Source organism: Stegostoma tigrinum, chromosome 8 (assembly GCF_030684315.1).
Source record: "Stegostoma tigrinum isolate sSteTig4 chromosome 8, sSteTig4.hap1, whole genome shotgun sequence".
Taxonomy (NCBI): domain Eukaryota; kingdom Metazoa; phylum Chordata; class Chondrichthyes; order Orectolobiformes; family Stegostomatidae; genus Stegostoma; species Stegostoma tigrinum.
In genome coordinates this window covers 36,509,148-36,521,984 of record NC_081361.1, presented here as the reverse complement: position 1 = coordinate 36,521,984, position 12,837 = coordinate 36,509,148, and the positions used below count along the sequence as shown (strand labels likewise).

General features: G+C 39.5%; 1 protein-coding gene across 1 annotated transcript in view; it reads right to left on the bottom strand.

The window, feature by feature from the left end:
- The window catches only part of LOC125456673 (complement factor H-like), a 77,194-nt gene that overhangs the window by 6,308 nt on the left and 58,049 nt on the right, over positions 1–12,837 (bottom strand). The window contains exons 13-15 of the mRNA XM_048540028.2: positions 10,955–11,143; positions 7,458–7,565; positions 1,086–1,303 (exon numbers count right to left, since the gene is read on the bottom strand). Of these exons, the coding sequence (XP_048395985.1) occupies positions 1,086–1,303; positions 7,458–7,565; positions 10,955–11,143 (515 nt within the window). The remainder of the gene's footprint in view (positions 1–1,085; positions 1,304–7,457; positions 7,566–10,954; positions 11,144–12,837) is intronic.

Genomic DNA, 12,837 nt, shown 5'->3' with positions numbered 1-12,837 from the left:
TAAGGATTTAGGGTAGACCATTTAGGACAGAGATGAGAAGACTTTTTTTATTCAAAGAGTGGTGAGTCTGTCAAATTCATTACCACAGGAAGTACTTGGTGCCAAAACATTGAATGTATTCAAAAGGTGACTAGATATAGCACTTGGGGCGAATGGAACCAGAGGTTATGGGGAGAAAGCAGGATTAGGTTACTGAGTTGGATGATCAGCCATGATTGTGAAGAATGGCACAGCAGGCTTGAAGGGCCAAATGGCCTCCTTCTGCTCCTATCTTCTCTGTTTTTATACCTTTAACCACTTAGATTTTAAGCTCTGTAATACTTTTCCATCCCGTCTTGGTCTCGTTAATTCTCTTACCTTTAGGATGTTCTTTAAGACCTACCTCTTTAGCTAAGTTTTTGACCATTTGGCTTCATAGTGTTTTACATGCCTTAGTGTCAAATTTTACTTTATAATGTTCCTGTTTGGCAGCTTGGGACATGAGATTACTTCTTATTATTGCATTTACTCAATGTATTTTATTATTTTTGAAAGTATTACAGAGATAAGGAGGAATGGGGTACATTCTAGAGAAACATCAATGATGCATTGATAAGTGACCTGTAATTGCACAACAAAGATTTTAATATATTTATAATATCAAAATATTGTAGATATTGGAAGTCAGAAATAAGAACAAAAAAGGCTAAAAGAAAGTAAAATCAGGGAGCATCTGTGGTGAGAAAAAAGATAATGCTCTTGGTTGATTACCTTTCATCATCAGATTTTTTTGATATCATTATTTGTATGATTATTTTAATATATTGTAGTTACTTACAAAATTGCTATTTCTGCTATTAATTCAATAGCCTTTAATTTTTGGTAAATCTCTTCTACTTAGTATTGAACTTCACTCTGCATACAGCCATAAAGCATTTAAAATTATAATGAGCCAAAGCACATCGATCAGATCAATGGAACAGCAGTCATCAAGTAGAATCATTATTACCCCATTAATATAGCTCAGCTATTTTCCGAACTGCCTTGTTTTGCTTTGTTTTAAGGTATGAGTTTGCATAAAGAGAAACATAAAGCTTTCTACTTACAGAATTATCTGTGGAAAAAGTTAAACAATAATCTCCAATCATTGGATTATTATATTGTATACTGCTTTGTTCATTGCTATAATTTACATTCACAACAGCATCAGTTGATTCCATGATGGCAAACTTCAGAATATTCTTCCGTGTTTTTTGAATTTTCTGCACTTGAAACAAAGCATTTTCAATTCCACTCTGAGCTACTAAACTCAGACTGCTGGGATCTAAAGTATCAAAGCAAAATGGTTACAGACAGATCACAGAGAAACGAAATATTCAGAGTTGTGAAGATAAAGTAATGCTTTGTGTGAAGTCATCTATCAAAGAACAATATTTACAAAATGATGCAATACTGATGAAACAGAAACTGTAGGCAGACCTACATTCATTTGCTCAACTACACAGAATTCTACCCAAACATACAGCAGTGAAACAGGTCATTTGGCCCATCTGGTTTGTACCAATGGTGCTGTTCCACACATGCTCCTTTGCACTCCCTCTGTATCTCTCCTTTTCACCATATCCATCTCTTCCATTCTTCCTTGTATATTATCCAGATACCCTTATATGGATCTATGTTAGTTAGGTAAGCAAATATTTAAGGAAAAAAAAATTAAGGAGGTTGGTCAGAGTAAATAGGAAGAAAGGCATGAGAACAAGTGGTCACAGATTTCACACGATGAATCAATAATTAGTCATGGTAACAAAAAAAATGTGACAAAAAGCTTTATCATGTTGTGATTTAATGAGGATCTGGAATGCAATGTCTGACAGAGTGTTACAGTCATATTCAATTGATGCATTTACAATGGAAGGGACTGGTTATTTGAGAAGGAATAATGTGCAGGTTTCTATGGAGAAGACGGAAGAATTGCTGGAAGCAAAATGCTCATTTGGAGAGCTAGTGCAGACAAGATGGGACAAATGACCTCATTTTGCACCAATTAACTGTTGAATATGCAGAATTTATGAAGATATTACACATTCTGTCAAAGATTGCCCCTGTCTAGCTTTCACTTCCTACAAGCTCACTCTTCTTACATTTTGCAATATAAATGTGTCAAAATGAAGTCAATTTATTATCAGGTAGAAAGGTCATATATACTTTGGAGTTGGGTAAAAACGAGGGTTACCTTGTTGAAATGTATATATTCTGTGCCGGTATTGACAGATAAATACAAAAAGTCTCGTTATCCTCCCTGCACCGTCTATTTGGAGTTGGAAACTTGGGATAAAGGAGCAGTTGATGAAGGCTGAGATGTGGAGAAATCTCTTATGAATTGTGAAACTTTGGAATTATATACCCTAGATGGTTCTCAATGTTTAGTCAACAAGTATATGCAGGAATAAGATAAATAGCTTTTTGAACAAGGAATTGAAAAAAAGATATGGTGGGAAGGTGGAACTGGTGTGGAAGTAAACCTGGGATGCTACTGAAAGACAGTGTTGTTTCAATGGGCTGAATAGAATTATGTAAATATTTTTGCATTCTTAAAACAGTACTCTTTCCAAAAGCCTTGGGAAAGAAATGTATACAGAAAGTGACTGCAGCCCAGCTTCAGTGGAATAATAGTGGGATTAAGGAGATTAAATTATGAGGACATGGCATAAATTAGTTTGCATTGCTATTTTGTACAGCAGATTGAAGGGCAAATTAATTATAATATACAATAACAAGAGATATAGTAACATTTTGCTGCATGAGTATTTCAGACTCATGGACTAATGATCTACTGACACGAGTTTCAATGCCATTCTAGCAGATGGAGAAGTTAAATTCAATAAATCAAGTTACCTATGGAATGAAAAACCAGTCATGATGATCCTGAAATGACTGCATTGTGTAATATCCCAACTGGTTTCACTGATGCATTTTTAGCGAAGTAAAAATGCTGTCCTTACGCAGATTAACTTGTATCTGACTCTGGAGTTGCAAGTGATTAGCTCCTAAGTGCCCTGTACCCGAGCAGGCTACTCACTTGTATTCAATAAGGCAGACCATTACCATCTTCTCAAGTGGTGGAGGTGCCAGCGTTGGACTGGGCTGGACAACATCAGAAATTACACGATACCTGTTGGACTATAACCTGGTGTCATGTGATTTCTGACCTTGTCCACCTTCTCAAGGTTTGACCAGTAAATCGCGGCCTTGGCCAGCAATGCTCAGTGGTGATGAATCAATAATAATAATGTGGTTGAAAATGCTGAAAGGATTTAATAGGGTGAATACTATTTCTTCTGGCAGCGAGAAGCAAAAACAAGAACACATCATCCTGAAAATGGATACATTCTATTTGGGTAGACAATGTGGAACAACCATTTCACATGAAAGCTGGTGGAAATCTGGACGTTACTCCTTCAAGAAAATTGGGAACAATGGGAACTTTCAAGCAGATAAATGTTTGGTGCAAAAGGCAGACATTTTGCAGACTGCGATTAAAACTCTGTTAGATTCAATATTGTTTAGAGAAAGGGCAAGAGTGGGCCTGAAATCAAAGTTCAACATTGAGGAAATGCTGATTTTAATCAGGTCAGGTCTGATTTGACCAGAGTAGTCTGGGAGCAGATATGTCTTAGAACTGCACGATACATTCAAGAAGGAAATATGGAGACCACAGGGCCAATGTGTTTCAACAAAAAAAAAGGCAGGGCCATCTTTGCCTAAGGATCCTGGGTATTGAGGGATATGGAGCATTGGATTATGTGAAAAAAAGGAGATTAATGACATGTACTGAGGACTGAAAACAGCACAGCCCTAGCGGGGTATAGAATGTGCAAGAGGGAATTTGAATTTCTTTTTTCTTTATTCATTCATGGGATGTGAGGGTGTCACTAGCTAGTGCAGAATTTATTGCCCATCCCTAATTTCCCAGAGGGCAGTTAAGAGTCAACCACATTGCTGTGGGTCTGGAATCACATGCAGGCCAGACAAGGTAAGGATGGCAGTTTCCTTCCCTAAAGGACATTAGTGAACCAGATAATTTTTTTTCCTGACAATCATCAATGGTCATCATTAGATCCTCAATTCCAGATAGTTATTGAATTTAAATTCCACCATCTGCCGTGGCGGGATTGGAACCCGGGTCTCCAGGATATTATCTGGGTCTCAGGATTAACAGTCCCATGATAATACCACGAGGCTATTGCGCCCCCTCCAATAGGACAGCTAAAAGGGGTCATGAAAAGATACTGATTAGGTGAAATAAAGGAACATCCTAATTTGTTTTACAGGTAAATTAAGGGTAAAAGGACAACGGGGCAAGAGTAGGGCCCATTATGGTCCACGATGGTAAGTTATTGTAAGGAGCCAGACGGTGTAAGTAAGATTCTAAATGGATACTTTGTGGCAGTGTTCACCAGTGAGAGGGACATTATGGGTGGACATCAGGGAGAAGGTCTGTGATACAATGAAAGAAATTAGCATAGAGACAGAGAGAGGAGATTCAGAGTGGCCCGGTAGGCTTAAAAGTCGATAAAACTCCCCTGGAAGCAATTCTTAGGAACAGAATTAATCTGCATTTGTAGAGGCAGGGATTAATTAAGAACAGTCAGCATGGCTTTTTTAAGGGAGGACATATCTGCCCAACTTGATTGAACCTTTTGAAGAGGTAACCAGGTTTATAGATGAGGGCAATGCTCATCTATAAGACTTCAGTCAGATTTTTGACAAAGTTTCAAATGGAAGACTGAAAGCAAAGGTAAAAGCCCATGGGATCCAAGGTACTTTGGCAAATTGGATCCAGAATTGACTGAGTGGCAGGAAGCAAAGGGTGATGACTTGGGGCATTTTTCTGTCCAGTAGGATCCCTAACACGTAAAGCCCTTGCAGTTTGTGCTTTATATAAATGATTTAGACTTGAATGTAGGAGAGTTGATCAGTAAGTTTGCAGGTGAGATGAAAATTGGTAAGTAGAGAGGAAGATGTCATTAGGTTACAGGAAGATGTACATGGGCTGGTCAGATGAGCTGATAAGTGGTAAAAGAAACTCACTTTGGATAATTGTAAAGTGAAGCACTTGGGTTGGACAACATAAGCAAGGAAATGACAGAAACGTAGCAGCCAGGAGTAGGCCATTCAGCTCCTTGAGCCTGTTTCACCATTCATTGAGATCATGGCTAACTTGTGTCCTAACTCTTTCTACTCGCCTTTCGCCCATCTCCTTAGATACCTTTGCTTAACAGAAATTGATCTATCTCAGATACACAATTAACAACTGATCTAACATCAACATTTGTGGAAGAGGGTTCCAGACGTCAGCCACATTTTGTGCATACAGGTATTACCACTCAGTGGTAACATCGTCAGTGCAGCCTCCGATGAAGCATCGGTGTGTTTTCCCGCCTGGTTTTCAAACCCAGGAACCAGGTAATACCACTCAGTGTGAGATACAAAACAACCCATCTGCAACCCACAAGCCTTCCTAACATCTCTCCTGAACCACCTGGTTATAATTCTCAGACTATGCCCTCTAGTTTAGAATTCCTAACTAGTGGAAATAATTTATCTTCATATAGGCTGTTTTATCCTATCAAATTCTTGAAGACTTTGATCATTCACTCTAATAGCTGAGACCCTAGGAAGCATTGAGAATCAGAGAGATCTCGGTGACATGTACACCAGTCCCTTAAAGTATCAGCGCAGGTGGATAAAGTGGTTAAGAAGGGGTATGGTATACTTACCTTTATTAGTTGAGGCAGAATTTAAGAGCAGATAATTATGCTGGGACTATATTTAATGTTAGTCAGGCCACAGCTAGAGTATTGTATGCAGTTCTGGAATCTACATTGTAAGAGGGAATGAGATAGCACTGGAGAGGGTGCAGAGCAGATTTACCAGGATGTTGCCTTAGCTGGAGAGTTTCAGTTATGAAGAGAGATTGCACAGGCTAGGGTTGTTTTCCTCTGAGCAGAGGAAATCGAGATTATAAAATTATTGGTTGGTTGGTTGGTTGGCTCACCGAGCTGGTTTGTTGTTCCACAGACATTTCATTACAGTGCTGGGTAACATAGTCAGTGCAGCCTCCAATGAAGCATCGGTGTGTTTTCCCGCCTGGTTTTCAAACCCAGGAACCACTCAGTGTGAGATACAAAACAACCCATCAGCAACCCACAAGCCCACAAAACAGCAGAATAAAACAGCTGTAAGGCTGTTGATCAACACCCACAACCCGAGCTACAAATCTAGTCCAAAACCTTAGAGATTATAAAATTATGGGAAAGATGGGGAAGACAGGAAGAAATATTTCCCCTTGATGGAAGGATCAAGTGACTGGAGGCATAGATTTAAGGTTTAGTGACAGGAGGTTTAGAGGAAATGTGATTAAAAGCTTTTCCACCCAAAGGATGGGAGGAATTTGGAGCTCGCTGCCTGTAAGGGGTGTAGATGCAGAAATCTTCATGACATTTAAGAAATATTTAGATGTGCACTTCTGATGCCAAGGCATACAAGGCTATGGATTCAAGTGCTGGAGAGTGGGATTGGAATGGTTAGGTGGTTGTTTTTTTATCAGCGCAGTCTTAATGGGCCAAAGGGCCTTTTTCTGTGTTGTAGATCTTGATGACAGCATACAAGGTTGGAGTTCGCATTTGTGTTAACCTAATTAAATAGCAGACTAAACTCAAGGATCAAAGGCCTACTGCGGCTCTTACATTTTCAATGATTCTAAATAAATTTATGTACTGAAGCAGAAAAGCTGTCAAACATTTCATAATATTCAACTAGAATAGTGGACCGACTTTCAAAAGGAATAACATGAAAGAAAGGTCAAAAAGGTTATGCTGCTGCTCAGAAAGCTGATGGAAATTAAGATGCACTTCCACTAGGAATATTTACTGGGAAGCCATATTGACAATTCTCAATATACCAGCCTAGATAGAAGTAAATCACTCTTTAGATTAAACTGAGTGTTCCCACAATGAGTCAACAGAAATGCGTGTTTGCTAATTGCAGATTTGCAGAAGTTTTAGATCAAAAATGTTTATTATCCACTTTATATATGACTAGAGATAAACAGATTAATGTTCATTTTAATGATTCTATAGTAAAGTATCCTCTCTTACATAGAAACTAAACCAAACTGCTGGAAAACTAAACTAAAAACTGAAAGTGTTGGAGAAACTTAGTAGCTCTGGCAGCACCTGAGAAGAAAGAAACAGATCAACATTAAAATTCACTGCGATTCTTCTTCAGAAGTGAATGTCTTCAGTTGTTTGATTGCAGGTGAGGGTCATTACCATGTTGTCTATGAAATGCAGCCAGGCTACTCCAAATGAAACTCAATGACAGAGCTCTGTCATAATATTAATCACGTATTTGTGCTGCACATCTTAATTATTCACAGGATGTTTTTCCAAGCAGTTCTCTTGGAATTATCTTACCTGATAGTGAACTTGCTACTTTCTGTCTATTATATTCTACACAAATTCCAGTTGTTGCACATCCTGGGCATTCAAGATATCGCAATGTTGAACAGAGCCTCTTTTCCTCTGCAGAAAAAGAGAGCAAACATATGCTTTTACAGTTGATGTTTGAAAAATCTTTGACATTCAAAGAAACAAATTTTTTGTAAAAGTATGATTTTGGAAGTTCCATCATGAAATATTTCACACAGTAAGGGTCACGTAATATGAAAACACAATGGTCTATGAAATAAGAGCTACAAATGAACATAAGGTGAAGGGTCATTTCTATTTAATGATATGTCGATTTCAGTGAGAATTTAGGGGTATTTGCCTCACAGTATACATTCAATGTTGCAATTAGGCAGCTGGTTAAGTCCAAACTAACGGCCAGGTTTGAGCATCTTACATATTATATAGCATTACAATGTAGTTACATTGGCTGAAAGATTTCTGCTTGTGTTTATGCTTCTTACCCTAATTTATCTCAGGCCATCTACGTATCCCTTCATTGATTTTCCCTCACATGCTTTTCTAGTTTCCTCCTAAATCGATCTGTGCTATTGTCTCAACCACTCCATGTGGAATGTGTTTTACATCCTGTTGGTGCCATTCATGATTATCCTGTGACTGATGACGCAAAAGGAAATAATTTTTCCGTCCTATTAAACACATAATCTTAAAGGCCTCCATTAGGCCAGGCCTCAGCCTTCACTTTTCAAAAGACTGAATAAAATTGGTCTATTGAAACTCATTTTAGATTTTGAATTACATCTTTGAACTGATTTTTCGATGATTACCTGGACTACATCACCATTGTTAAATTTAGGAATTCATGTAGCTGTCTGGCAGTGTTTACTTTTTGGGTGAATTTTACATACATGAAATAGTGCCTCAGTAATTACTTCCCCTCTGCTATTACTTCCATAACCTCTAACATGAGTGGATTACAATTGAACTGGTTCTACTCTGTTATCTTGTCTAATGCTGGAGATCACAGCAGGTCAGACAGGATCCATCATGGGGAGAGAGCAAGCTAAAACTTCAAGTCTAGATAACTCTTCATCACAACTGAAGTGAAGTGTGGAGGGGACAGCATTTATGCTATAGGTTAGGAGGTGGGATTGTAGTGGGTGTAGAGTGTTGGGGGAGAAAAGATGTTGATAGCTCAGATTAAGTGATCGGAATGTGAGAATGGCAGCACAATGGTGCATTCACTGCCGGACTGGAAAGGACAGTAACTGGGATGGGGGGAGAGGAGGACATGATAACAAGCTAACAAAAAGGGAAGAAATGAGAGTTGGTTCACAATTTTTTAGGATGAACAAGAATTAATATTCACTTAGTGTTATTAACATAGCAAATTGTTCCTACACGCTTCACAAGAATGTTATCAAATCAAATTTTGAGTCTGAACCACATGTAAAATGATTGGGATACATCAAAGTAAAAGGCAAATTGGAAAGGGGGGTTTTGAGGAGTGGAGCAATGAGAGAGGGCATTTAGTGGTTAATGCTAGAAATTGAGGACCGAACACCTGAGATTAGCAAGGTTCAGATGTGGTGCAGATTTAGGGAGGACCTTGGGGGCTGGGAAAGTATCTGAGATGGGAGATCTGAAAGAAAACACAAAAGTTGTAAGGGATGTTAAGAGAATAGAGAACTGAGACTAAAAAATGATTAGTTCTAATCTAGCGTACAAAATGAGCAAAACTCACAAAATCAGATTAAATTACTTTACATTTTTCCTTATAAATATCTTTGCAATCATAACTGATGTCACTAAAGTGCTTGCATAGATATATATAATTAAATCAGATCTTTTAAGCAGAGGCTCTAAGGCCCAGTAATGGTTCAGTCCATTTGGCACAGCAGTGCAAAATGGAAAACATCAGGAAGCACAAATATTGTGTCCTGTACAATATTGGTTTGGGCATTGCACGGGGTCCTTAGTAATTCTAATTCGGGCATGAAGGCTGTTCAGTATGCTAATAAAGAGTTTGACATCAGTTTGAAGACTAAATGAACAAGAGGTTGATCCTGATTGCAGCATTTATATAATATGCAAATGAAAGTTCCTTAACAGACTTGCAGCCACACAGACGCATGTTTTAATAAGATACATAGCTGACTGTGAAGCTAGAAGGAGCAGGAATATTCCTGTCAGCTCCAAGCTAAATCTGTCAGCCACTAAAATATATTCCATTACAGCCTTCTGATTATCTGATACATGCAATTGCAGACCACAACGTATTCACATACAATCATACGTTAAAATAATACACTACTTACTTCGTAGTTATAAATGACGAAAATTAAAATGGATCCTGCTATTGTATAGGTACTGAAAATAACCAACAGCATCCAAATTATTCTGGAGGTGACATAATGCGCAATGCTGCATATATGAAAACATTCTTGATTCCACTTTGCAGAAATTAGAATATAATGTATAGATCTATGGTGCCCTAACCTCAAAAGACAAGAAGCACTCCAATTCCTCATTAATCCAAATTCATTAAATACCAGAGATAATGGGAACTGCAGATGCTGGAGAATCCAAGATAACAAAGTGTGGGGCTGGATGAAAACAGCAGGCCAAGCAGTATCTGAGGAGCACAAGAGCTGACATTTTGGGCCTAGATCCTTCATCAGATTCATTAAATACCAGATCAGGATAGGATGGTTGTGGAGAAAGGTTGTGGTAAACCCTCATTATGGAACTTTCTACCAGAGATTATGATTACTTGATATCCTGACCTGTGTATGATTTGACACCCTTTTATCATAGATCAGGGCAAGTGTTGGGATTGTCCATCAGCTGAGTTTTTGAAGCATGCATTGATTTGCTGTGGTCATTAGAAAGCTTTTGTTTTTCCAAATGTCTGGAGTTTGGAACAGATATTAGGTTATGCTAAAACTTTGCATTGTCTATTGGCACTAGAGAGTAATTTCTAAACTTTTGCTGTATTATAAAATCACTAGATCCAACTCTTTGGGAAATCACAGCTCTATGTTATTCTCATGTTAACTGAAACACATGAAAATTGTTTTCTTTTTTCCTCTTAAAGAATCCCTACAGTGTGGAAACAAGCCCTTCAGCCCAACAAGTTTACACCGAGCCACAGAGCATCCCCCTAATCTACGCCTCCCTGAGCACTATGGGCAATTTAGTATGGCCAATCCACCCAGCCTGCACGTCTTTGGACTGTGGGAGGAAACGGGAGCACACAGAAGAAACGCATGCAGACACGAGGAGAATTTGCAAACTCCACACATACAGTCGCCTGAGGCCGGAATTGAATCAGGGTCCCTGATGCCATGCTGAGCCACCATAAGGAATTTTCTATATATTTATAATATTTCATATAGCAGATGCAATAAGTTGTTTTGTTAAAGTATAATTAACAACAGGAAATATGCAATCAAACAGCAAATCAAACCAATGATGTCACAGGATTATTTGGTTTTACTTACCACTGAGGCATTTGGGAATTTCTAAGCTTCCGTTTCTGCAAGATCGTTCTGCAGGAGCTTGAATATGTAAATCACTGGGGCATTTAAATTTTACACGGTCTCCATGTTTCAGAAATACTGTTTCCGTCAATGTCCAATCTAAGTGGACATCATTAGCTTCAAGGTCCTGGACTGATATGCTACATGGCGCTGAATCAGAGAAAAACACAATCAAGTTAGTTATACTTAACTTTCGCGTATTTTAGTACCTATAAAATAATAATTTCCCAGACAAATGGAGTTAAATTGGGCCGTACTTGGACCATTAGTTCCCAGTCATGGATGAAGTAGTTTTTATCCACCTATTTCCCAAAGCCCTATTTATTGTGGCTGGCAACTTCAACCAAGCCAACCTCAAGTGGGCGCTACCGAAGTACCACCAATACATCTCCCGTCCTACCAGAGGGCCAAACATCCTGGATCACTGCTACATTCCTCCGTGCACTTGCCAATGAAGTCCGTGACGATGGTGGCGTACTCATGTAGGTTTGCTGCCGAGTACTTGAACACAGACCAGTCCTCCAATTCAGACCAGTACCGGAGACGGCCTTTCACAGCTTTGGATCTGTGTTGTGCTTCCCTTTGTGCAAGATCCTCCAGTTTCAGCTTCTACTTGTAAGTTGGGAGGAAGAACCTACCGCTCCATCCCCAGCCCACACCCCAGAAAATCAGGTCACGGCATTGTGTTCTTCTTAGGTGAGTACCTACCCCGAAGGCCCCAGACACACCTGTTCCCTCCATCACCGTCGCAGATGTCAAATGGGTCTTCCAGGGAGCAACCCAAAGGAAGTGATAGGCCCATACAGTGTCCCCAGCCAAACACTCAGATCCTGTGTGGACTAGCTAGCAGAGGCATTCACCAACATTTGCAACCTCTCCCTCCTGCAAGCCAAGTCCCCACCTGCTTCAAGAAGACCGCCACCAACATGTGCCTATGAAAGCAAATGTAATCTGCCTTAATGACTACTGCTCTGTGGCTCTGACCTCAATAATCATGAAGTGCTTGGAGATGCTAGTCATGGCCAACATCAAGTCCAGTCTCCCAGCCTGTCTCAATCCCCTACAGTTTGCCTACTGACATAACAGGTCCACAGCGGATGCCATATCCCCAGTCCTGAACTCATCCCTGGAATATTTGGATGACAAAGACACCACATCGAATTCCTGCTCATCAACTACAGCTCTGCCTTCAACATCATTATCCCCTCCAGGCTAATCTCCAAACTGCATGGCCTTGGTCTCGGCTCTACCCTCTGCAAGTGGATTCTCAGCTTTCTGACCCATAGGCCTCAATCAGTGAGGATAGGTAACTGTACCTCCCTCCACAACAACACTCAACACAAGGATGCGATCTCAGCCTCCTACTGTACTCACTGTACACTGACGACTATGTTGCCAAATTCCAAATGAAAGCCATCTAAAAGTTTGCTGATGACACCACCGTAGTGGGACGGATATCTAACAGCAATTAATCAAAATACGGAAGTAAGGTAGAGGACTTGGAGACATGGTGCAATAAAAACCACCTCTCTCTCAACATTGGAAAAACAAAAGAACTGATCATTGACTTCCGAAATAAAGGAGGAGAACACATCCCCATGTACATTAAGAAAACTGAGGTTGAGAGGGTAGAGAGCATGAAGTTCCTCAGAGCGACAGTAACCAACAACCTGTCCTGGTCTTCCCACATAAATGCGACCATCAAGAAGGAAAAACAACGCCTCTTCTTCCTCAGGAGGCTCAGGAAATTTTGCATGTCCATAAGGTCCCTCATTAACTTTTACAAATGCATCATTGAAAACATACTGTCCAAGTGCATAATGGCCTGGTTTGGCAACTGGTCT